The sequence below is a fragment of the Piliocolobus tephrosceles genome, chromosome 16 (assembly GCF_002776525.5).
Source record: "Piliocolobus tephrosceles isolate RC106 chromosome 16, ASM277652v3, whole genome shotgun sequence".
Classification (NCBI taxonomy): Eukaryota; Metazoa; Chordata; class Mammalia; order Primates; family Cercopithecidae; genus Piliocolobus; species Piliocolobus tephrosceles.
This window is the reverse complement of record NC_045449.1, coordinates 55,630,905-55,653,935: the sequence shown is the minus strand read 5'-3', so window position 1 is coordinate 55,653,935 and position 23,031 is coordinate 55,630,905. Positions and strand designations below refer to the sequence as shown.

At 47.1% G+C, this 23,031-nt stretch overlaps 1 protein-coding gene across 2 annotated transcripts in view; it reads right to left on the bottom strand.

The window, feature by feature from the left end:
- Window positions 1-23,031, bottom strand: part of ITGB3 (integrin subunit beta 3) — a 59,409-nt gene that overhangs the window by 18,521 nt on the left and 17,857 nt on the right. For both annotated transcript variants that reach the window (XM_026448067.2, XM_026448068.2), the window contains exons 2-10: window positions 21,278-21,363; window positions 11,909-12,104; window positions 10,763-11,015; window positions 9,032-9,194; window positions 8,205-8,366; window positions 5,599-5,694; window positions 5,122-5,211; window positions 4,313-4,447; window positions 2,635-3,064 (exon numbers count right to left, since the gene is read on the bottom strand). In XM_026448067.2, coding sequence (XP_026303852.1) covers window positions 2,635-3,064; window positions 4,313-4,447; window positions 5,122-5,211; window positions 5,599-5,694; window positions 8,205-8,366; window positions 9,032-9,194; window positions 10,763-11,015; window positions 11,909-12,104; window positions 21,278-21,363 — 1,611 coding nt within the window. The remainder of the gene's footprint in view (window positions 1-2,634; window positions 3,065-4,312; window positions 4,448-5,121; window positions 5,212-5,598; window positions 5,695-8,204; window positions 8,367-9,031; window positions 9,195-10,762; window positions 11,016-11,908; window positions 12,105-21,277; window positions 21,364-23,031) is intronic.

The following is a 23,031-nucleotide window of genomic DNA, read 5'->3' as shown; positions in this document are numbered from 1 at the left end:
TATAACACTCCCTAAGCACCCCACACTTCCGGGATCTGTCAGATTCAACCTCATGTTGGGAATTATCCTTGGTTAACTGTCTTATTCACACCTCTCTATCCTATTCCACAACAGCACAGAATCTGGCTCACACAGGGTACCTGACTGATCTGTGGCTGTGGTTGTGGCCAGTGGAAAACCCCCTTGAGGATGATGCACTTCTTGATGTTTGAGGCAGGAATGTTGATCATGGGCAACCATGAAGACCAGACCCAAAGTAGAGAGGGGACAAGGGGGATGGCCAGGGAACCAGCCACCATGCTTACAGGCCAGGGGGCTAGGGAAATGGCCAAGTCACAGCACACCTGCCTCCTGAGCCCCTGCTTGTGGCAAAGAATGGAGCATAGAGCCAGCAGCTCTGGTGAAAGGCAATGGTGAGCAGGGCTGTAAGCCTGAAGAGGTCAGGGATCATGCATGACCCTTTGTTCGCTCATATGGACCAAACGATGGCACAGAGCAGATGCTCAGTGACTTGCGCCCCTGAGTATCTGTCACTGGAGGATGTGATGATGGCACCACGGAGTCTAGACCTGAGGCTGGGTGGGTACCTGATACCCTAGCAAGACATGGTGGAGGGAGGCTGCAATGGCTGCCCTGGTTCCTTCATGGATTAGACTGGAATGCACTGAGGAGGAGCTGTTCCTGCACTAATGAGAGGCAGGAACCAGGGCTTCTGACCCAGTCAGCTTTGTTTTGTGGCTTTAGTGGGGCAGCAGCCAAAAGAAACATGCTCTGGCTGGGATCCTGCCACAGTGCCTCACACCAGACCAGGAACCATCAGGCCATGGAGGAGGACTGGGGGTGCCCCCGTGGTCCAGCCATACTCCTCTCCTAGGACCACCCTCTCTCCCTCAGTCCCCAACCTTCTTCCCAGGGGTCTCCCACTTCAAACTTACCCATATCCTTTGGTACTTTGAATTAGATGTAAATACTTTAAATAGTAAAATGAATTAAAACTCCTGCCTCACCCCCTAATTCAAATGGTTGTTGTTTGTGTGCTTTCATCTGTGTGTATCTGATCTCTTGCTCTCCCCTAATCATTCTGATAACACTTCCTTCCAAACTCTCTCTAAAATTTTATCAGCATAAGTAAAGGAAACAATGTTGTAGATTATAAAAAAGCAGTCATTTTTATGTTACTGTCATGCTTTAGAATGACACAGATCAACCTCTCTAAGTGAGTTTTTTTAAAGGCTAATATCAGTATTAAAGTGAGTATCTGCATATTAGCTCAACTCATTAGAACCCCAATGCCAGCCAGGCGCAGTGGCTCATGCCTGTAATCCCAGCACTTTGGGAGGCCGAGGCGGGAGGATCACGAGGTCAAGAAATGGAGACCACCCTGACCAACGTAGTGAAACCTCATCTCTACTAAAAATACAAAAATTAGCTGGGCATGGTGGTGCACGTCTATAGTCCCAACTACTCGGGAGGCTGAGGCAGGAGAATTGCTTGAACTGGGAGGCAGAGGTTGCAGTGAGCCAAGATCGCGCCACTGCACTCCAGCCTGGCGGTAGAGCAAGACTCTGTCTCAAAAAAAAAAAGAACCCAATGCCAATGAAGCCAATCTGAGTCAAGGGTCACCCCAGAAAACAATTATAATGTCTCTGTTTGGCCACACAATACACCCGTAACCCAGTCCCAACCAACTTGCAAGTGTCTGTCACAAGAGGGATTAAGCCACAGTGATTATGGCCCAGTAAAAACCCATCCTCAGTGCCCCAGGAACAACTCAGACTATTTGCCCTCTGAGTGTTGTCAACATATCTGCAGATAAAGACTACATTAACGTTAGTTCAACTTCTAGCGGGAGAAGTACTCCAGGAGTGGTTCTTGGGGCAAGGAGAAACTAGTTTGAGATTATCAGTGGGCCTCAAGATTTTACTGAATTTTGCAATGAGAATGACAACTCAGCACCCTGCTGAGTAAAAGGACTCAAAATCATAATCCCCAATCTGTCGGCAGGGACTCTCTGTGGCAGTGCTAGCCAAGAGAACTTTCTGTCACATTGAAATGTTCTAGATCTATGCTGTCCAATATAGCAGCCACTAGCTACATGTGGCCACTGATCAGCTGAAGAACCGAATTTTTAATTTTTTGATTTTGGCTAATTTAAATAACCACATGTGGCTAAAGGCTACCATATTGGATAGCAAAGATCTAGAATCCAAAAAATAACAGTAGTACCAATAGTAGTAATAGTGATAACAAAATAGCGCTAACATTAATAAGAGCATTACACCATTTTCCAGACATTGTTCAAGCACGCTCCAATGCCTTGTATATAAACTACTATTTTCCAGGTCTCTTGTGATACAAAGATAAACTCATATAAAATTATTACTAACCTTACTACATATTCTGACATGTGTTTTCTAAGTCTATAAATAGTAAAAATTTAATTGCCATCTATCAGTAACTTTTTTTTTTTAACCTGAAAAGTGGATTGGTCCTTATACTCAAAAAGATTGGGAACCACTGAGTTACACCTCTGCCTGCAAAGACCCATCTCAGGCCTTTGCCTATGTTTCCAGGGGGTGCAGATGTATGAGGGGGTGTGGGTTCCAGGACAGGGGGCCCTGCAGTTCTCCTCACCTGAGCACATCTCCCCCTTGTAGCGGACACAGGAGAAGTCATCACACTCGCAGTACTTGCCCGTGATCTTGCCAAAGTCACTGCTGTGGCAGACACATTGACCACAAAGACACTCGCCCCGCTGGCTGCAGACGGGCTGACCCTCCCGGGGGCTACACTCATCCTGCTGGGAAGGGCGATAGTCCTCCTCTGAGCACTCACACTGGGATCCCAGCCAGCCAGGCCCACAACGGCACACCCCACACTCAAAGGTCCCATTGCCATTGTTACAGTGACGGCTATTAGGTTCAGCTTGGGCCTGGCAGGCACAGTCGCAATCAAAGGTGACCTGGACGATCAGGCTGTCCTTGAAGCCCACGGGCTTGATGGTAAAAGACTTCTCCTTCTCCTGGGGGCAGCCTCGCACCTTGGCCTCAATGCTGAAGCTCACCTGGATGGAAAGCAAGATTGTATTTAGACACAGTTGGGCCCAGTTAACACTCCAGCTCTGGAGGGAAAAAAAAGTTGTTCCCTGCCCTGCCAAGGAATACCCAAATTGGGTGTCTTATGCTTTTGCAATATGGAGTTCCTCAGGCTTTGTGGAAGGTCTGCAAAGCAAACCTTCCACAGGTTCCACAGACCTCCACCTCTGTGAAGGTCTGCAAAGCAAAAACACAAGCACGGGAATAGTATCATTGTGACATATGTAGCTGGATGCAGAGACATGGTCTACAGTCAATAAATAATAAAAGGCTGTTTTTTTACTTCACATATGAAATAGACCAGCTGAAACAGAACAAAACCTGTGATCATATAAACACCCTGCTCTGGCCAACTAAGCAAGCTGGACTGATTATAATTATTAGCAAGACGCACAAAGCACTGTTTTGTACCACACAGTCCCACATGGTGGTCAACCATAAGCTCAGGGTCTACTTCAATTTCCACACATTTTATAGTTTATGCAATAAAGCACGTTTCAGGACAATATTTCTAACATGGGATGTTTGCACAAGTGCCTGAAAGATACATAGATTAAGAGAAAGGATCAGTGCATCCAAAGATCTATTTTCTTCCCCTCCTTCCTCCCCTCCCACCAACTCCTCTCCCCTTAGGCAGAAGCAGAGGAGAAACAACCGATAAGGAAAGTTGTGGAGGGACTGGATGGTGAAATGAACATCTGGCTTCAAAACTTCCATGAGGGTAGGTACTCTTCCCTGGTCCATTTGCTGCTAAATTCTCGGCAGCTAGAACAATGCCTGACACATTGTCAGTGCTCAATAAATATTTATAGGTGATGTCATTTTACATTTTAGATTTTACTTTCCTGTGTCATTTTACAAAAGAAAGGTATTAATTACCTTGGGAAAGCTGGAGACTGGTGAGGGACTGAAGGTAAAGAAATATTTTCCTTTGCAATCAACTGTGCATACACAAACAAAGGTAACCAAATTGTAAGTTTTTTAAATTCCTGAGAGTTGAGTTCACGTAACAGAAATAGCTTACGCAACAGAAGCCCCAGAGGAAAAGATTGGTGGATCCATTACATCTAACTTGAAATGACTTTCAGGAAAGGTATTTTTCCTGCCCATATTTTTTTCTGGTGGAAGGGGGCCATTTTTAGTCATTACAAAATGAAGAAAGGGGGTTGGGTACTCATAGATGCTCCAGGACAAAGGCCCTGCCCAGCCCATCTCACCGTGTCTCCAATCTTGAGTCCCATACAAGACTTGAGGCCAGGGATGACCTCATTGTTGAGGCAAGTGGCGTTGAAGGATAGAGACAATTCTTCAGGGAGGTCACGCACTTCCAGCTCGACTTTAGAGCGGATTTTCTGAGCACAAAGGGGCACAAGAAGACAAGAAAATGAACTGAAAGGAAATGGGAAATGGCAAGAGCCAGTTCCATCCCAAGCCAAATCTGTCAAGTAGCTCTGGACTCACCCCAGCAGTGCCAGAGGCCAAGGTTTGACCTGGAAGCTGCCGGAGCACCCCTAGGACTCTGTTTCCTCCTCTGTTTCCTGCACAGGAACCTGCTCCCTCTTTCCATCTCCACTTGCATCTAGGTGAATCTGGGTAAAATGTACCAGCTACACCCTCCCGCAGGCCTCATAGATGTTGCGAAAGGGGAGTACTGGTCACCTTGGAAAGCAGCATTTTCTACCTAATGTTTCATCAACCTCACCTTCCCCATGTCTCAGCTCTCTCTTTTCCCTGTTATTGGAGCCCAGTTTTCCCTCACTCTGCCCCCACAATTCCAGGGCTCTGCTCCTTCTCCAACTAATCACCATCCCCATCCCCATCCCCTTTCTTTCTTTCTGGGCTACTTCCTTCTCAGAAGGCTGCATCCCTTCTAGAGCAGACGACTGCCTGGCCTCTGGGAGCACACGGAGAAGGCAGTAAGATCGTGTGGTAGACTGGCACCTGGGACTCACAAACCTGAGCCCTGCTGTGTAAGCCAAATGAGGTGGACTCTCCGGCAGGACTATCTCCAGCACAAGACACTTACCCCATAAGCATCAACAATGAGCTGGAGGACATTGCTGGAATCCATGGACAGAACCCCGACTGTGGTCCCTGGGATGAGCTCACTATAGTTCTAGAAAGGACGACAAAGATGTCCAGATATTACCGAAGGCAGGTGGTGGTCTCCAAAAGCCCTCATCGAATCCCACTGAGAGTCCTGAGATGAAGATTGGAGGAAGGTATGGGATATTTCAGTGGTCACTGCCAGGAATATATCTAGCAGTTTTTCAGCCCTGAGCAAAAGCAGAGGAAGCCTCTCACATCCTTTGCCGCCTCCCCTCCACCACCACAAACACCAGCACACACCTCATAAGTTCAAGGTTGCAGGAAAAAGGCCCAGAGTGCAATCTTTAGCTCCTGGGGAGTGGATTAGGGACTATGTCCAATGCTAGCACAGGCTGGCTACCTGGGGCTCCCACCATCACAGGGCCTATTCCAGGAAGCCCAAAGGCACAGTCACCTGATAGAGATTGACTACATTTTCAGTCACTGCAAAGATCAAATTGATGTTTTTCTGGGAGAGCTTCTCAGTCATCAGCCCCAAAGAGGGATAATCCTAGAAAAATGAAGGATGTAGAGGTTAATGAAGTGCCATGTACATCCCTAGGGTCTAAACCTTAGAACTTATCTTGCTTGGGCTGTGGCTCAGAGAGTTGTGGTGCTTAAACCTTTTCACTTCATGCTGAAAGTGAGACAAGAGCCTGGGCAACATAGCAAGACCCCATCTCTACAAAAAAAAAAATTTTTTAATTTGCCAGATGTGGTGGTAAGTGCCTACAGTCCTAGCTACTGGGTAAGCTGAGGCACAAGGATCGCTTCAGCCCAGGAGTTGGAGGTTACAGTGAGCTATGATTGCACCACTGCACTCTAGCCCAGGCAGCAGAGCAAGACTCTGTCTCTAAAACTGTAAAAAAAAAAAAAAAGTGGGGGGCGGGGGATACAGTGAGACAAGAAGGGTAAGTAGCACAGAAGTCTACTTGTGAACTCCAGGGATAGACGAAGAGGTGCAGGCCAGTGGTGTCAAAACTAAGCACTTCTTTCTTTCTGCTTGAATTTAATGCGCTAATACAATGGAGCTGCTTCCCTGCACAAGGCACTGGGTTAGGCCTCTGTTTTGGAACTACTGACAGATGCCTTGGCCTGGCCCTCATGATCCTCCACCATGTGGTCTCAGTCTTTCTTTCCAAATATTACTCACCTCTCTCCCTCTTCCACTCAGCAGTGATCTGGTCAACTGTCTCCCACCTGGAGTTGCCTTCTTGTTGGTAATCCTCCTCCTTTCTCAGGGCCAGGCTTAGGCCCCACCTCCTTCAGGAGACTTCCTTGGCCATCCCAGCTCATGATGAGCTTTCCTCCCTTGGATACGTATAGCCCACTTTGGCTTTGCCACACCCATTTAGCACTAATCATGCATCTTGTGTTATTGTAAATATATATATATCCTTTCTCCTCAACTAGACCAAAAACTCTGTAAGGATAGAACCATACATAGTCTTGTTATCTCCCTCAGCCCCTGGCCCAGTGCCTTGCATAGAGTAGGTGTCAAAGGTTGCTGACTCATTGCCTGGTAGTGCTTGACTTGGATATGGCTGACACCAAAGAACTCCAGGACACTGTGCGGGTGGGGTGGTGAATTGTGAACATGTCCATGGGATCCTAGACCTTGCAGGGAGCTCATTAGATCCTCAGCTCAGTCTCCTGCCTTTACACAGGTATACCTTTAAGCCACCTAGATAAGGAAGTTGCTATATTGTCCTTAGGAGATGAAGAGTTCACACCTGCCCCAGATACCTAGAGCATTACAGCACATTTCTCTTATGGTTTATAGTAATTTCTCCTGATTCAATTTAAATATTTTCCTCTTATTTAACCTTCTGTGGTGATATAAAACAACTTATAAGACGTGTTCTCATGTATAAGCTAAATCATCCTTTAGCCTTCTTTCTTTCAAGCTGAATGACTCTGGCCTTTTAATCTTTCCTCGTAGGACCTGTTCACCATGTCTTTGATGATCTTTCCCCTCTTTCTCTCTTTCTCTCTCTCTCTCTCTCTCTCTCTCTAAGAGAAGGGGTCTCCACTAGGAGCAATGGCTCACGCCTGTAATCCCAGCACTTTGGGAGGCTTAGGGGGGCAGACTGCTTAAGCCAAGGAGTTCGAGACCAGCCTGGGCAACATAGCAAGACCCTGTTTTCAAAAATTGGCCAGGCATGGTAGTGCATGCCTGTGGTCCCAGCTACTCAGGAGACTGAGGTGGTGAAGGCTACAGTGAGCCAAGATTGCACTACTGCGCCCCAGCTGGGCAACACAGCAAGACTCTGTATCAAAATAAATAAATAAAAAAAAAAAGCAGTGGTGGTTCTTGCTCTGCAACTCAGGCGGGAATGTGGTGGCAAGATCACAGCTCACTGCAGCCTCAGACTACTGGGCTCAAGAGATCTTTCTGCCTCAGCCTCACAAGTAGCTGGGACCACAGGCACAAGCCACCACACTCAGCAAATTTTTGCATTTTCTGTAGAGACAGGGTCTCACTATATTTCCCAAGCTGGTTTCAAACTCCTGGACTCAAGTGATCCTTGCACCTCAGCCTCCCAAAGTGCTGAGATTACAGGCATGAGCCATCACATGCCTGGCCAATCTTTCTCTTTTTTTCCTCTATCTTCTTCCAATAACTAAAAGTTAGTATAGTATTCCAAGAAAGGGCTAATCAAAGTGGAGAGGAAGACCTGCTTTCCAGTTGGTTTGTAAAAATCCTTTGGGTCCATTCTGGATCCCATGATGCTGCTGCTATGCTGCCGACAGTAAAGGCAGTGATAATACCACAATCAGGGATATCTCTAATGGTTATGTAGGTTGTATGCTGGATGACGGTGTCCAGTTGGTAAGGGATAGGGGCAAGCTGAAACCGAGCCCTGCACCCTGCCCAGCACAGGGCTGTGTGCACCCTGCCCAGGCACCCTGCACAGCCCTGCACCCTGCTGCCATTTTCATATTCACACAGACTCTGCCTGGGTTAGGGCAACCCTCACCATCATGAATAGAAACCATAGGTGGTGCCAGAGATCTCACCATGGTAGTGGAGGCAGAGTAATGATTGTCACTACCAACATGACACTGCCCATCATTGGGCTGGACAATGCCTGCCAGCCTTCCGTCCAGTGCTATATGAGTCTTGGCATCAGTGGTAAACACCAGCAAGTGCGATGCATCATTCCTCCAGCCAATCTTTTCCTGTTAAAAGAAAACAAAAAACAAACGCAGAGGAGACAAAACAAATTCAGCCACGTCACAGGTAGAGAACAGAGACCCAAGGCACTCCCTGGCTAAAGGGCTGGACAGCTTGTTTTGAAGAAGGGTCTCAGTCCCAGTCCTTGGAACCGAAGCTGAAACTTTCTAGTTCAGGGGTTTCATTCTCTTCAGAAAACAGTCTCATAGCTGATTAGTTCAAGCAGCTGAATGAGATCCTCTTAACTTTTCTAATGACAGTCACATTGCCCATCTAGAAACTGCACCTGTAAAAATCCTTTGGGTCCATTCTGCATTCTGACGTGCATCCACAGAGCTGATCTGGGCTAGAAGAAATCTCATCTGAACATCTGCCTACTTTGCTGAGGTTAAGTTAACCCAGCTTTAACTCTGAAGTAACTCTGAAGGTGGGAAGATGCTCTCCCCTGGGAACATATGAGACCACTGAGGTTCAAAGAAATGTCAGCTCAGGCCAGGGAGTAGATCTAAGCCAAGGCTGAATATCAGGAGCAACTTATTACTCATAACTGCAGGAAGCTCTGCTTAGTTCTCATCTCATTTTACACCAGAAATCCCCAGAGTTCAGTCACTTCCTTCCCCATTTTGATCTATGCCAACCACACCTGGCACTCTAAGTCCTCCAAACTCACATCACAGACTGTAGCCTGCATGATGGCATCAAAGCCACCCTCTGGGGCATCTCGGTTCCGTGACACACTCTGCTTCTTCACTTCCTCATTGAAGCGGGTCACCTGGTCAGTTAGCGACAGCACGTGTTTGTAGCCAAACATGGGCAAGCACGTGGTCTTCATACTGGGAAAGGATGGGAGATAATTTAAGCAGACACCTTGATGGAAAAGGCAGCATGAGAATTGGGAGGAAAGAGAGGGGACAAATATAGATAGTGGTATGCCCAGGCCAGTTCCATATAACCACAGTTACCCAGACAGTTCAGACTCCAAAATCCTCAAATTACCTGAGGTTCCCCATCAACCTTACCCCCATCCAGCTAGCCTAGAGGATAAGAGATTGAGCTGGAAACAAGACTCCCTGAGCTTAGATCTCAGCTGCCCTCTTTACTAGTCATGGGACCTTCAGCAAGCCTCTCAAGTCAGCCTGTGAACGTGGGGCCAGGATAGCACATATCCCATAAGAGTTGCGAGACTTAAGTAAGTTCATATACACAAAGCACTGAGACCAGAGCGAGGCTTGAGTTGCTGATACTATCACCTTATACTTAACACTTTTCTAAAGTAACAATAAAGCACAAGTCCATCAGTAAGTTAAGGTCCCTGAACCATCAATAAATTGATAGATCATGCAAGACAGGTGCATTTCCGCCCCCAGCCGAAATTGTGTGTTTAATTAATGGCTGATGTCTTGCCTGGGAACCTTACAACCCAGACAGAAGGTTGAATGCTATATCATATAACTTCAAAACCTTTTTTTTTTTTTTTTTTTTTAGAGACAGTTGTTCTCCATTGCCCAGGTTGGTGTGCAGTGGCAAAATCATGGCTCACTGCAGCCTCAACCTTCCAAGCTCAGTCAGTCCTCACACCTCAGCCTCCCTATAGTCCCGGGGACTGCAGGCATGCGCCATCACACGTGCTAATTTTTTGTAATTTTTGTAGAGATGGGGGTCTCACTATGTTGCCTAGGCTGAACTTAAACTCCTAGGCTCAAGTGATCCTCCCACCTTGGTCTCCCAAAGTGCTGGGATTACAGAAGTGAGCCACCCCACCTGGCCATAACTTTGAAAACTAAAAAGTAAATTCACACCTTTTCAGGCTCAGCAACCAGCATTGTAAGTTATTATAATACATGGATTTGCACAGTCTCCACCAATTGAATAAATAAGCCATTAAGGTTTAAGCCAAAGTTTCAAACAGAGGCACAAGTTATCCATTTACAGACTATAAAAGTGTTCAACAAATGTCATTTCCACTCTTTTATATTCCTTAGCACTTCATTTCTTCTGTTTGTACCCTGCCGGATGCACAGCCTTGATGAAGACAATAACACCAACAATGGAATCAATCCTTCTGTAATCACAATTTCTCGGTTTACTTATCCATAAGTTTCTTTCTACTTTTGACCTCATTTCCCTTCCATTCTCTCTTGCCTCCTATTTATTTGTTACCAAGACTAAGAAGCTGATGAATTTTCTTTCTAGGTTCTCCAAACAGCCTTAGGTTCTACTGACACAACCCTCCAGATCCACAAGCTAGCCCATTTGCCAGACAGGGAGACCAAGGTAGAGAGGAGCTATAGTTTGGCCAGAAGACAGCCAACAAAGCGACCCTGGAGCTAGAAATAGAAACCAGGACTTGGACCTTCCTGGGGCAGAAGATGCTGTCCTGGCATCTGGAGGAGGGACTTACTCATAGCAGGGGTTTTCGAGGGCCTCTGGTGGGGAGATATACATGTATGGTGACACAGGCTTGTCCACAAATGCCCCGAAGCCAATCCGCAGGTTACTGGTGAGCTTTCGCATCTGGGTGGCCAGCTTGGTACCCAGGTTCTGGATGCTCCACAGATCGTCCTTCATGGAGTAAGACAAGTCCATCAAGTAGTAGATGTCCACAGGGTAATCCTCCACCTGCCGCACTTGGATGGAGAAATTCTTCGAATCATCTGGAAGGCAGAAAGATGTTAGTTTTTATCTTCTTCTCCCTCCAAGATTGAATAAGCAGATTTGGATACAGTTGGGACTAAGAAATTGCATGATCAAAGCAAACCAGAAAGCCCTGGTCCCTTTTCCTCTTCCTTTGCAATTCTATTACTCTTCTAATCTCTTGACCCTCCTATTTTTAACATCTTCTTTTCCATTCTAAAATTTTCCACTTTCTCTAAATCCCCAGGGGATTTCCAATCCTGTGATTTCCAAGGGTCTATCACTGTGAGTCACAGAGGTTTTGATAGTTACTACACTTCGGATTCTGTAAAAGACAGAAATTGCACCCTACCCTTCTCTGAATCCCATTGCATCCAACACATGCCTTGATAGTAGGTAAATCCTTCTTGACTTGGTTGGAAAGTCAAAATCAATGCTTCAAAATTTCTGTCTCTTAGTCTAACCTTTCCTCCCTCTAAAGGTCTTGTGTACCTATTGTGCCTGCCCACATTCCCCCGTCCCAATCCCCTGTGAAAGGAGGGCTTACAAGTTGCTTTCTTGTTCTATATCTCGTTTGCACCTCAACACAAAGCTCGAAGCTAGGTAAAACAGGCACTTGGGTAAAGAAGAAACAAATGTTTTTTGAGCACCTACTTTGTCAGTAGGGTTAAGTAACTTGTCCAAGGTCAAATAGCTAATATGATGCAGTCAAGATTCAACTCAGATCTTCTGACTCAAGTCCTAACGTCTCTTATTTTCTTCCATTCTCTTGCCCACACCTCCCCCCACATCCTTGTCTTCCCACCCCATTTCCATTCTGAGCTACTTCCCCAAGACTTCCTCCTCAGACCTCCAACTTGTGCTCTATGCCCACCTGTCTCAGGTCTCTCCCTGCAAAGGGTCCCATCCCTACCTGGCCGGAGCCGGAGTGCAATCCTCTGGGGACTGACTTGAGTGACCTGGGAGCTGTCTCCAGAGCCTTTGTCGCTGAGGGGCCTGTCCTCTAGTACTCGGGCCTCACTGACTGGGAACTCGATGGATTCCGGGGCACAGTTATCCTTCAGCAGATTCTCCTTCAGGTCACAGCGAGGTGAGCCCAGAGGCAGGGCCTGTAAGACAGGAGACCAAAGAGAAGTCCAGCAATCAGAGTTATGGTGACTCTCTGCCTCCTGCAGGCCCTACCACTTCCCAATAGCTAAGAGTTTACCCCATACTTGGATCATAAACAAATTGGTTTGGTCTTTCCTGGGATAATCCCTTAGGACTGTTTTACAGAAAGGGGAAATTGATACTTTGGGAGGCCAAGGCATGAGGACTGCTTGAGGCCAAGAGTTCAAGACCAGCCTGGACAACATAGCTAGACCCTGGCTCTACCGAGAAAAAAAAAGAAAAAGGAAAGAGAAATTGAGACATCAGAAAGGCCTATTTATGGAGTTGTAGCTAGAAAGAGAGCCTGTCCAGTAAGATGCCTGGTAGACCAGCATTTTTTAACTATGGAATGCAACACACTTGTGGGTCCCAAAATCAATTTAGCAGGTGTCAACCATCATTTTGTTAAATAAAATACAATAGAATAGAATAGAAAATATCAAAGTGTACAAATAGTCAAAGTGTTGTTTTGTGAAACTCTCATATTGTTGGAGAGTGGGGAATAACACGTATAATAAATAACCATCCCCAGTACAATGTGTTTCTTTCTGTAGGTTTCAAAACAGTTTGGAAGCTACTGTGTTCGACACAGGCTAGGCTATGAGATCCATGAAGTCAGGGACTATGTGTGTCTTGGCCCCTCTCAATTCCCAGCATCCAATCTAGGACTTACCACACACATGATAGGGAAAGGCAGTGTAAGGAGGCAGGAGAGAGTCAGGGCTAAGGGCACAGGAGTAAATTCAGCATTGCACTTACAACTGCTTACTAATGCAAGTCACCTAATTCCTCCAAGCCTAGTTTCCTCAGCTGTAACATGAACATAATAACAGTCCCTCCTTCAGTACTTAAGAGTAATCAAAATCATAGAGTCAAAAAGTAGAATAGCAGTTTCCAGGGACTGGGAGGAATAGAGAATTACTGTTTAATGGGTATAGAGTTTCAGTTTTATAAGATGAAAAGAGTTAAGGAGATAGATAGTGGTGATGGGTTTCATGACATTATAAATGTGTTTCATACCACTGAACTGTATGCTTAAAAATGGTTAAGATGGGCCAGGCCCAGTTGCTTATGCCTGTAATCCCAGCACTTTGGGAGGCCGAGGTGGACGGATCACCTCAGGTCAGGAGTTCAAAACCAGCCTGGCCAACCTAGTGAAACCCTGTCTCTACTGAAAATACAAAAATTAGCCAGGTGTGGTAGTGTGCACCTGTAGTCCCAGCTACTTGGGAGACTGAGGTAGGAGAATTGTTTGAACCTTGGAGGTGGAGGTTGCAGTGAGCCGAGATCATGCCACTCCACTCCAGCCTGGGCAACAGAGCAAGACTTGATCTCACAAAAAAAAAAAAAAAAATAGTTAAGATGGTAAATTCTATGTTATGTGTATTTTCCCACAATAAAATTTACTTAAAATAATAGTAATTATGGTACCTCCCTCACAGGCATGTCACACAGGCTAAATAAGACAATCTACATAAAATGCATAGGACAGCGCCTGGCACAGAGGAAGTGCTCAGCAAATGTGAGCTATTACTATGAGATGCTTGACAAGTACTTCCTGGATAAGCTAATTATGAATAAACTCCACAAACTTGGGAACATGGGAAAATACCATGATGCCAGGCTCCTAACCAGAGCCCATCCTATCACTTCAGCTTCCTCCTTCACCCTGGACAAAGAACAAATTGAGTACCCTTCCAAAAACCCACAGCCCCCTGAGGCTCTGTGTGCTTACACCTGAGTATTGAGTGGGGGCCACACTGGAAAGAACACCAAAAATCAGGAAAGAGGATCAATCCTAGGCCTGCCAGTGACTAGTCACGTGACCTCAGATATATCATTTTGTGTCCTCACCTGTTCAACAAGGTAGTTAGATGACATGGTGTTTTCAGTCCCTTCCGGCTCTGACATTCAGCCAATTTAGCCAACGCTGTGTGGGTGCATGTCTATGAGGGCTCCTTGCCAGGTTGAGGGGACCAGCCAGCAAGCTGGAAAACCCCTCCCTGGACTTATTTCACAACATCTAGGCCTTCGGGCTCTCCCCAGCTCCACTCCTACCCACATCCCCCATAAGCACTTCCAAATGTCTGCTGGATAACCCACACCAATATCCCAGAACAATTAGTGTTGACATTTATTGAGCACTTACTGTATGTCACGCACCACGGTGAGCACTTTACATAGATTATTGCAATCTGCCTGCCTGACAGTTCCATAATGCTGGAACTATTATTATTTTATAAGGGAGAAACCTAAGGTTTAGAGACTTCACAAATGAGGAACCCAATCTTACAGGTAAGGAATCTGAGGCTTAGAGAAGTTAAGGAATTTGCTCAAAGTTGCAGAGCTAGGAAGTGGCAGAACAGAGAGGCCAGCTAGATTGTCCGACTGTAATTATCCTCATAAAATAAGCTTCATTACATTCCCTATAGAGTGAGAGTCAAGGCACGGAAAAGGAGGAGTGTGGAAGGAAGGGTCCTAGGAGGAGCCACAACAGAGAATGCCCCAGGGAGGGAACAGGATGCAAGATGGGCATGTACGAGGGATGGAGAAGGATGGATGACATCTGCCTCCTCAGCCTCCTCAAGCAACCTGGCAGCCATAATGCCAGGAGAGGGACTGGGTCACAAGGAGCCATTCATACTCAAAAGCCCTGTAACCAGCCGGGTGCGGTGACTCATGCCTGTAATCCCAGCGCTGTGGGAGGCCGACACGGGTGGATCACTTGAGCTCAAGAGTTCCGGACCACCCCGGGCCACAGGGCGAAACCCTGTCTCTACTAAAAATACAAAGATTATCTGGGCATGGTAGTGCACACCTGGAATCTCAGCTACTCAGGCGGCTGAAGTGGGAGGATCACTTGAGCTAGGGAGGCGGAGGTTGCAGTGAGCCAAGATCACACCACTGCACCCCAGTCTAGGTGACAGTGTAAGACCCCATCTCAAAACAAAAGCAAAAAACCCTGTAACCCAAAACCCTTCCCAATGCTTAAGGTCTCTCTCCCTCTCCAGTCCGATCCCCCTTTTATGGGCTGAAGCCTTCCCCACGTGGATGGGGACATGAGCAACACCAACAGCATAGGACTACCCTGGCCCAGGCAAGAAGTAAGTAGAGTTTCTGGAAGCCAGCAGCTTCTTTCTTTCTTTCTTTCTCTCTCAGCTTCACAGGTATGCAGGCAGAGAACTAGCCTCAGCAATGGAAATCACTGAATGAGACTTAACCTTCCTGGTGGCAAATACTCCAACAGGGACATCATAGACCTCCCACAACTCTGAGGAAGATGAAAATCTCCCCTGCACCCAGCTGTGGCTGAGGACGGAATGACATGGGGAGAGCTTGGGCACTTCAGGTTTTGTGCCCAGACTCCTGTTGTCCCTGCCCACCTCTCCTACCCCTTCCTCCTCGGAAGCAGTCTTTCTCTTGCTCAAAAAAGTCCCAATCTTATCTCTGATTCCAACTGTCCACAAAGTCCCAGGGAGAAAACCTTCCCAAAACGGCAGTGGAGAAATCAGAATGCAGTGAGGAGCGGATCCTTTCCAGGACCAAGACAGATGCTGAAAAAGACAGCAGGGATGGGAGCCCAGCAAACTGGATGAGGGCAGCAAGGCCATCATGCATCTTCAGGCTCCATCAGCAGAGCGAGAGAATGCATTAGACGGGAGTTTCCTGACTCGTATTTTCTAATGTGGTGGTCCTAATGAGAAGAGGGTTTGAAGTGCTAAGATGTGCTGACAGTCCTAATGGTTTGTTATGAGTTTCCTTAGAAAAATTAAACACTGAAAAACAAAACTGCCTCCCTCCCTCCCTCTGTGGTTGCTGACATCAGAGGTCAGGAATATAACAGGCCTGCTTGTCAGCCAAGCTCTCCACGAGAGCCCTGTTCCAGAAGAGCACCAAGGCAGTGACCTCAACATACTTGGGCAACATTCCCTTTCTTGGTAACCCAGGCTGAGAAGGTAGAAGGAATATCACCAGGTTATGCAGGGAGAAAGCTAGAAGGGGGAAGGGTGGATATTAAAGTTCCAGTTCCCAGGGAAACCGGATGTTACACAAAAAGGGCAAAAATAGCCAAGACCCAGGGGAAGGGCCTGAGCACAGAGGTGGGAGGTTCCAGCCAGCACCCTGCAAGCTGGCTGAATTACCTTCCTCTCCTGGGAGGGTGACACATGTTCTTAGTACCATTCTCCATTAATCCCATTTTGGAAACTGGGAAAGTACAACATGAATAGTTGTCATTATCCTGCCTATTTCACAGGGTTGGTCAGGAAGTAAAAGACTGTGAATGTGAAATGCTTTCAAAATAGAAAAATCTCAATATAAGTTAACTATACTGAAATCCAGTATAGGACAGAGGTCCCCAACTTTTTGACACCAGGGACTGGTTTCATGGAAGACAATTTTTCCATGGACAGGGAGGTGGGGATTGTTTCAGAATGAAACTGTTCCACCCCAGATCATCAGGCATTAGTTTGATTCTCATAAGGCGCGAACAACCTAGATCCCTCCCATGCGCACTTCACAGTAGGGTTTGAGCTCCTATGAGAATCTAATGCCACGGCAGATCTGACAGAAGGCGGAGCTCAGGCGGTAATGCTCACTCCCTTGCTGCTGACCTCCTGCTGTGCGGCCTGGTTCCTAATAGGCCATGGACCGGGAATTGGGGTCCCTGCTTTAGGATATAGTATAAACAAATAAATGCAAATATATGAAGGTGCCTCTTTTTTTTTTTTTTTTTTGAGATGGAGTTTCATTCTTGTTGTCCAGGCTAGAGTAGTGCAATGGTGCGATCTCGGCTCACTGCAACCTCCACCTCCCAGGTTCAAGCGATTCTCCTGCCTCAGCCTCCCTAGTAGCTGGGATTACAGGCACACACCACCATACCCAGCTAATTTTGTATTTTTAGTAGAGACGGGGTTTCACCACGTTGGTCAGGCTGGTTTCAAACTCCTGACCTCAAGTGATCCGCCCACCTTGGCCTCCCAAAGTGCTGGGATTATAAGAGTGAGACACTGCACCCAGCAGGTAACTCTTTTTTACAGTTAACTACTATTATTTCATACTGTTTTCTTGGAGAGGGAGAGTCGATATGTCTCAGTACATTTTTTACCCCCAAGCGCCACCAAAACAACTCCCATCCATTGTTGTCTTGATTAACTCATCTGGTGAGGACAAGAAATCACTTGAACATGTAAAGAGAAAAGAATAAAGACGGCAGAGGCCGGGCGCGGTGGCTCAAGCCTGTAATCCCAGCACTTTGGGAGGCCGAGACGGGTGGATCACGAGGTCAGGAGATGGAGACCATCCTGGCTAACACCGTGAAACCCCGTCTCTACTAAAAAATACAAAAAAACTAGCCGGGCGAGGTGGCGGGCGCCTGTAGTCCCAGCTACTCGGGAGGCTGAGGCAGGAGAATGGTGTAAACCCGGGAGGCGGAGCTTGCAGTGAGCTGAGATCCAGCCACTCCGTCTCAAAAAAAAAAAAAAGAGGGCAGAAAGGAGGAGGGGAGGAACATGAAGCATTTTTGTTTATAGTTGTTGGTATTCACATTTCATTGTTTACAAGGAGAGGAGCACTCTTAGTATTATACTTCCTTTTATAATAATAAGTTGGAGCAAAACTCTCAAGATGAACATTTATCCTCCAGATTAAAAATAAATAGAAAGAAGACAAGTCAGAATAAAATTATGTTTGTGATTACAAAGAAATGTAAATCATGGTCTATATCTTGTCCTGCAGTTGCAGAGAAGAAAATGAGAAGGAAATCCTATTAGAGTCTTCCTCTACTTTGCTAGACTCAAACCCCTTCTTCCTCTGTCACCCTTGGTTATCAGGCTAAGTGGGAAGCTGGCCCATCTTCCAGGGTGTACTCAGGCTTATATAAGAATTCCTAGTATATCCCTCCACTGTAGGGTTGCCAAATTTAGCAAATATTTGGGACATACTTATACTAAAAGTTATTTTTTTGTTTAATTCAAATTTAAATAGATGTTCTGTATTTTAGATTTATTTTTTAGAGACAGGATCTCCCTATGTTACCCAGCCTAGAGTGCAGTGTCTATTAACAGACATGATCGTGGTGCACTATGGCCTCAAAATCGTAGGCTCAGAGAATCCTCCCACCCCAGGAGGATTGTGGCCGGGACTACAAGCACCAGGCTGGATGTTCATGTTCTGTATTATCTGGCAACCTTAACTCCACCTCCATCCACCTTGACCTCAACCCCAGTGGCCCTTCAATTAGCAATGTTTGTCAAACTTGCTATCATAACAACCCATTCTGATGTAATAAACCCAGGGTCCATCCTGGGAACCTTTATTTTTAACAAGCACCCCAGGCAATTCTCAATACCAAATGAGTTTGGGAGGTTCTAGACTCCAGCATGGCACTGCTAAGACTAAGACCATGAGTTGAAGCCGGCCTCTTTGCTAGATTTACAGATCAGAGAGAGCACACCACCCCAACCCGTGTCAGTATCCAACCCTCCAAGAACACACCCTATGCACATGGGCCCAAAACTCCGTGCTCATCCATGTTGGCTATGTTTTCCTCTTACCCAGCCAAGCTCTCACTATACACACCCAAGAGCTCCAGTCCTCTAGGACCAAGGGGAAAACCGAGCCCAACCAGTTGTTTTTCCAGGCACTGCCAGCTTGCCTGGAACAGCCGGCTCAGGGGAGGAAGAAGAACAGAGGGCTCTCCAGGGTTTGATTATTTGACAAATTCCCTACAAAATGGACCAGACTGTTCACCTTTGGTTTTTTGAAGTCAATGTCCAAAGCATTTTCAGCAGTTAAACTTAGCCTATCCAGGGGAAGCCCTGCTCCTCTCAGGAACAAAATAGCATTTCTGTTCAGGTTACAGTCCAGGATTCCCACCTCCCATCCCTCCTTGGTCACCACATTCTGTCCCACCCTTCCTTCTCTCCCTCCTCCCTCTTGCTCAGGGATCCTTGTAGTCCTTCACTAACCTCGGCCCCGCCTCCTTTCATGTTTATATGCCATTCTCCCAGGGAATATCTTACTGGACTTTCTACCTCCCTCCATTTGTTTTCTTTGGTCCTAGTTGCGCCCATTTCCTGGCTGACTGCACCCCTCATTCCTAGGCTGGTCCTACGTCATCCTCTGATCTACCCTGCACCTTTCCCTCTGCCCTCCCCAGGCCTGCCAGGGGACAAGGAGCACAACAGTCACCCATAAATATTCCACATTTGCATCTTTGAAATCTGGTTACGTGACCTAAGGGCTTTGTCTGTTCAGGCCTCAGCCCACCTCAGCTGCATGGCTAGTCCCTATGCAGATCAAGAGGGATGAAAAATGGGGGATAGGGAGCAGGACAGACCCTCCAAGTAAGTTTTCTTTTTCCTCAGCTTCTCTGGGCCAGAGATGCCTGCATTTTCTCTTGCTTTGGGTTGGAAAGGAGGGAAGGAGGAAAAGATGGAAGCACCTTTTAAGTGACACTAGGGCTTCTGTCCTGAGGTTCCTCTGCTCCTGAAGGCTTTGGGCTACCCAAGGCCCCCTCCCCATTCAGCTCTCCCTTCTTCCAGCATTCAGTTGCAGAATTGCAACTTCCTGGTAAAAGAAGCTTTAGTAATATCACGATGGGAGGAAGGAGGACATAGCAAATGAGGAGGGAGCAGGCTACATCACACTGAGCAGCCCGCTCAGCCCAGAGGGGAGGAGAACCTGCGGGGGTGGAGGAGAAGGACTCATCCATTCCCCCTTACTCCCCTTCCCTAGCCCCAGGGAAGGTTTCATTTGCTAAATGAAGTCAATGTGGCCCAGATGTTGGGCAGCTGCCTCTGGAAGCAGTTCCCGTGCTGAACAGCAAAGTGGCCAAAGCAACGTGCGGAGCTGGCCTCTGCTGCTCTGGCAGCCCTCCTGGCCGGTGATAAACACAGCCTCCCAGCTCCGCCCCTCCCCCCAGCCGGCCAGGGAGGTTGCCTTTTTAGGAAACTCAGTGGATCTGGAAAAGAAGCAGAGAGACTGAGGGGCTGGATTGGAGTGGTCATAAAACTGGAGAGGGCTGGGACTTGCTGTGGGACAGAGAGGACGCCTCGGGTAGCTGAGCCGCAGCCAGGCCAGGAACTCAGGTAACCACCTGCTGGCCGGGCCAGTGACTCGGCCTCAGACTCTATAATCACCGAATCTCTCCAACCACATTCATCTCCCACCCCCACCCCATCAGCTCTTGCCAGCTCCAAATTTCCATCCCAGCCACAAACATAGCCATTCCCTCAGACACACTCATTCCCTAGGGCCCCAGACACAACAAACCCTCTGCCTAGACACAACTAACCCTTTCCTGTCCCCCTTCCGTCCTCACCAAGTGGGCCCAGCTCCTTTCCTCAACACCTGCGAGAAGGAAGGAAGGAAAGAAGAAGAGAAAGAAAAATGTAAAGCCGTGTGGCCCAATCGTCAAAAAGGGAAGAGAAAAGATCTTCTGACTAAACATCCACACACACAAGCACAAGATTCCTCTTCTATTTGCCTTTTTTAACCTCTAGGAAAAAGAAGTAAGCCAGCACCCCCTCCCAGCCCCATCTGTACCTATACCCCTTGCTGCCTCTCCTTTTGAGACCTGACACCTGCTTCCCTGGGATATTCCACCCCAAGAAATGCAAGCAATGGGCTGGGCACGGTGGCTCACACATGAAATCCCAGCACACTGGGAGGCCAAGGTGGGAGGATCTCTCAAGTCTAGGAGTTCGAGACCAGCCTGGGCAACATAGTGAGACTCTGTCTCTACCAAAAAATTAAAAATAAACTATTTTTCTTAGGAAAAAAAGCAAGCAAAGTGTGAGAAAGGGCAGCAATGGTTACAGAGAGGACAGGAGGTCCAGCCAAACTGGCAAGGGCAAGGGGCTATACGGTAGACTCGGGAGAGTATTCCTAGCAACATCCCCATGACAGCGCCTCACCATCCATCAATGGGAAAAATTCATCAAAGTTTTGCTTAGAAGGGACAAGGGGTACGTGTATTCAAGAGGGAGGTGATAACTTCATGGGTCTGTTTGTGCACAAAAGCAGCTTAGTCTGGAAAAGAAACAAGGTCTGGTATCTGCTTCATGGGTCTGTTTGTGCACAAAAGCAGCTTAGTCTGGAAAAGAAACAAGGTCTGGTATCTGCTCCTTACCTCATCAGAGCACCAGGCACACATGGGGCTCACAGCCAGGCACTGCTGGCAGGAGCTCACACCTCGCGTGGTACAGATGTTGGGCCCTGCAACAGACAGACAAAGGCATTAGCACCAGATTTGGCTCAGTGAAGGTACTTACCTGCCCCATCCTTCCCAACTTTCCCAATGTCCAGGTTTACAGCTCTCAGGTGCACACAAACACACCCTAACCATACCACAGACATCTACCAAATACAGGTTATTGGTAAGGAAGAAGGAGGAGGAGGAAAATCAGGAGACACTCGTCATTGCTCTCAACTGATGAGGCCACAGTGGTAACAAGTGATAGGCCAGGGCTCAGCCATGGACCCAAGTCTCAGATGGTAACTGATGGAAAGGCTTTAATTAAGAACTGGTTTGACACCTACATTGTGCAAATGAAAATATCTCTGAGGCCCAGAAAAACGGCAATGTATTCCCTCTTCAGTCATTCTAGTGATATTCACAGCCAAGGCACAGGGGATCCAAGGCCAGATGTACTGACATTAACACACAGCCTAAATACAGTGGGGGTGTGGAGGGCGGGGTGACTTCGGTGGCAGTCTCCCACTGGCTGGCAAAAGAAAAGCAAATCTGAAATCTTCTCAAGCTTCTCAATGCATATATCTTGGAATCCAACCATAAAATGCCCTAGGAGGAAGTGCAGAAATGTTAGAAAAGGCTGACCGATATACACTGAAAGAACATGGAATTTTAGAGTTAGAAGGTTTGTGCTTGAATTTTGAATGTTCTTCTACTAACTACTTCATGACCTTGGGCAACTCAACTAGCCTCTATGGGATGACCATATCTGTCTCACAGGATTTGTACAAAAATTCAGTGAGGTAAGGGGAAGCACTTGGTACACTATAAGGTGCCATTCAAATGAGAACAGTCCTCATACTGTCAAAGGACACAGCAAAGGCTAGGAGAAGGAGCAGGAACAACCAGGAAAACCAACACCATCTTGAGAAGCTCAGCCAGGAAGCCAAACCCAGGCATCTGCTTAGACAGAAGCCACTGTCCTCTCTAATTGCCTAGCTCAGCATTCCTGCTCCAACCAGGTGAACCCTGCCTCCTGCAGTGCCTTAGGGAGGGTTTTTCAATATAAGGAGCAGAATGTGAGGGATCTGTTCCTCCCCATTACCCAGTTACCCTGACAGCTCCTTCATGCAGTTTTCTAAAGGGACTTCTTTGCACCTAGCTGGTAAGACCAGCAAACGTATTTTGGAGAAATCAGCCTGACCACTGAGATGTTTTCCCAGTGTCCCCAAAACTTCTCATTTAGCGGTCTCCATTCATTTTATTACAGTGTGACTGAATTCCGTCCTTCCCAACGCCTGGACAAAAACACACTCAGAAAATGAGTGTATACACACAAACACACACACAATATTGTAAAGAAAAATTATGGCTGGGCGTGATGGCTCATGCCTGTAATTCCAGCACTTTCGGAGGACGAGGCAGGCGGATGGATCACTTGAGTTCAGGAGTTTGAGACCAGCTGGCCAACATGGTGAAACCTCGTCTCTGCCAAAAAGTACAAAAATTAGCCGGGCATGGTGGTGTGTGCCTGTAGTCCCAGCTACTCAGAAAGCTGAGGCAGGAGAATCACTTGAACCAGGTAGGCAGAGGCTGAAGTTAGGTGAGATTATGCCACTGCACTGTAGCCTGGGTGACAGAGTGAGACTCCATCTCAAAAAAAGAAAGAAAGAGAAAGAGAGAAAAGAAGG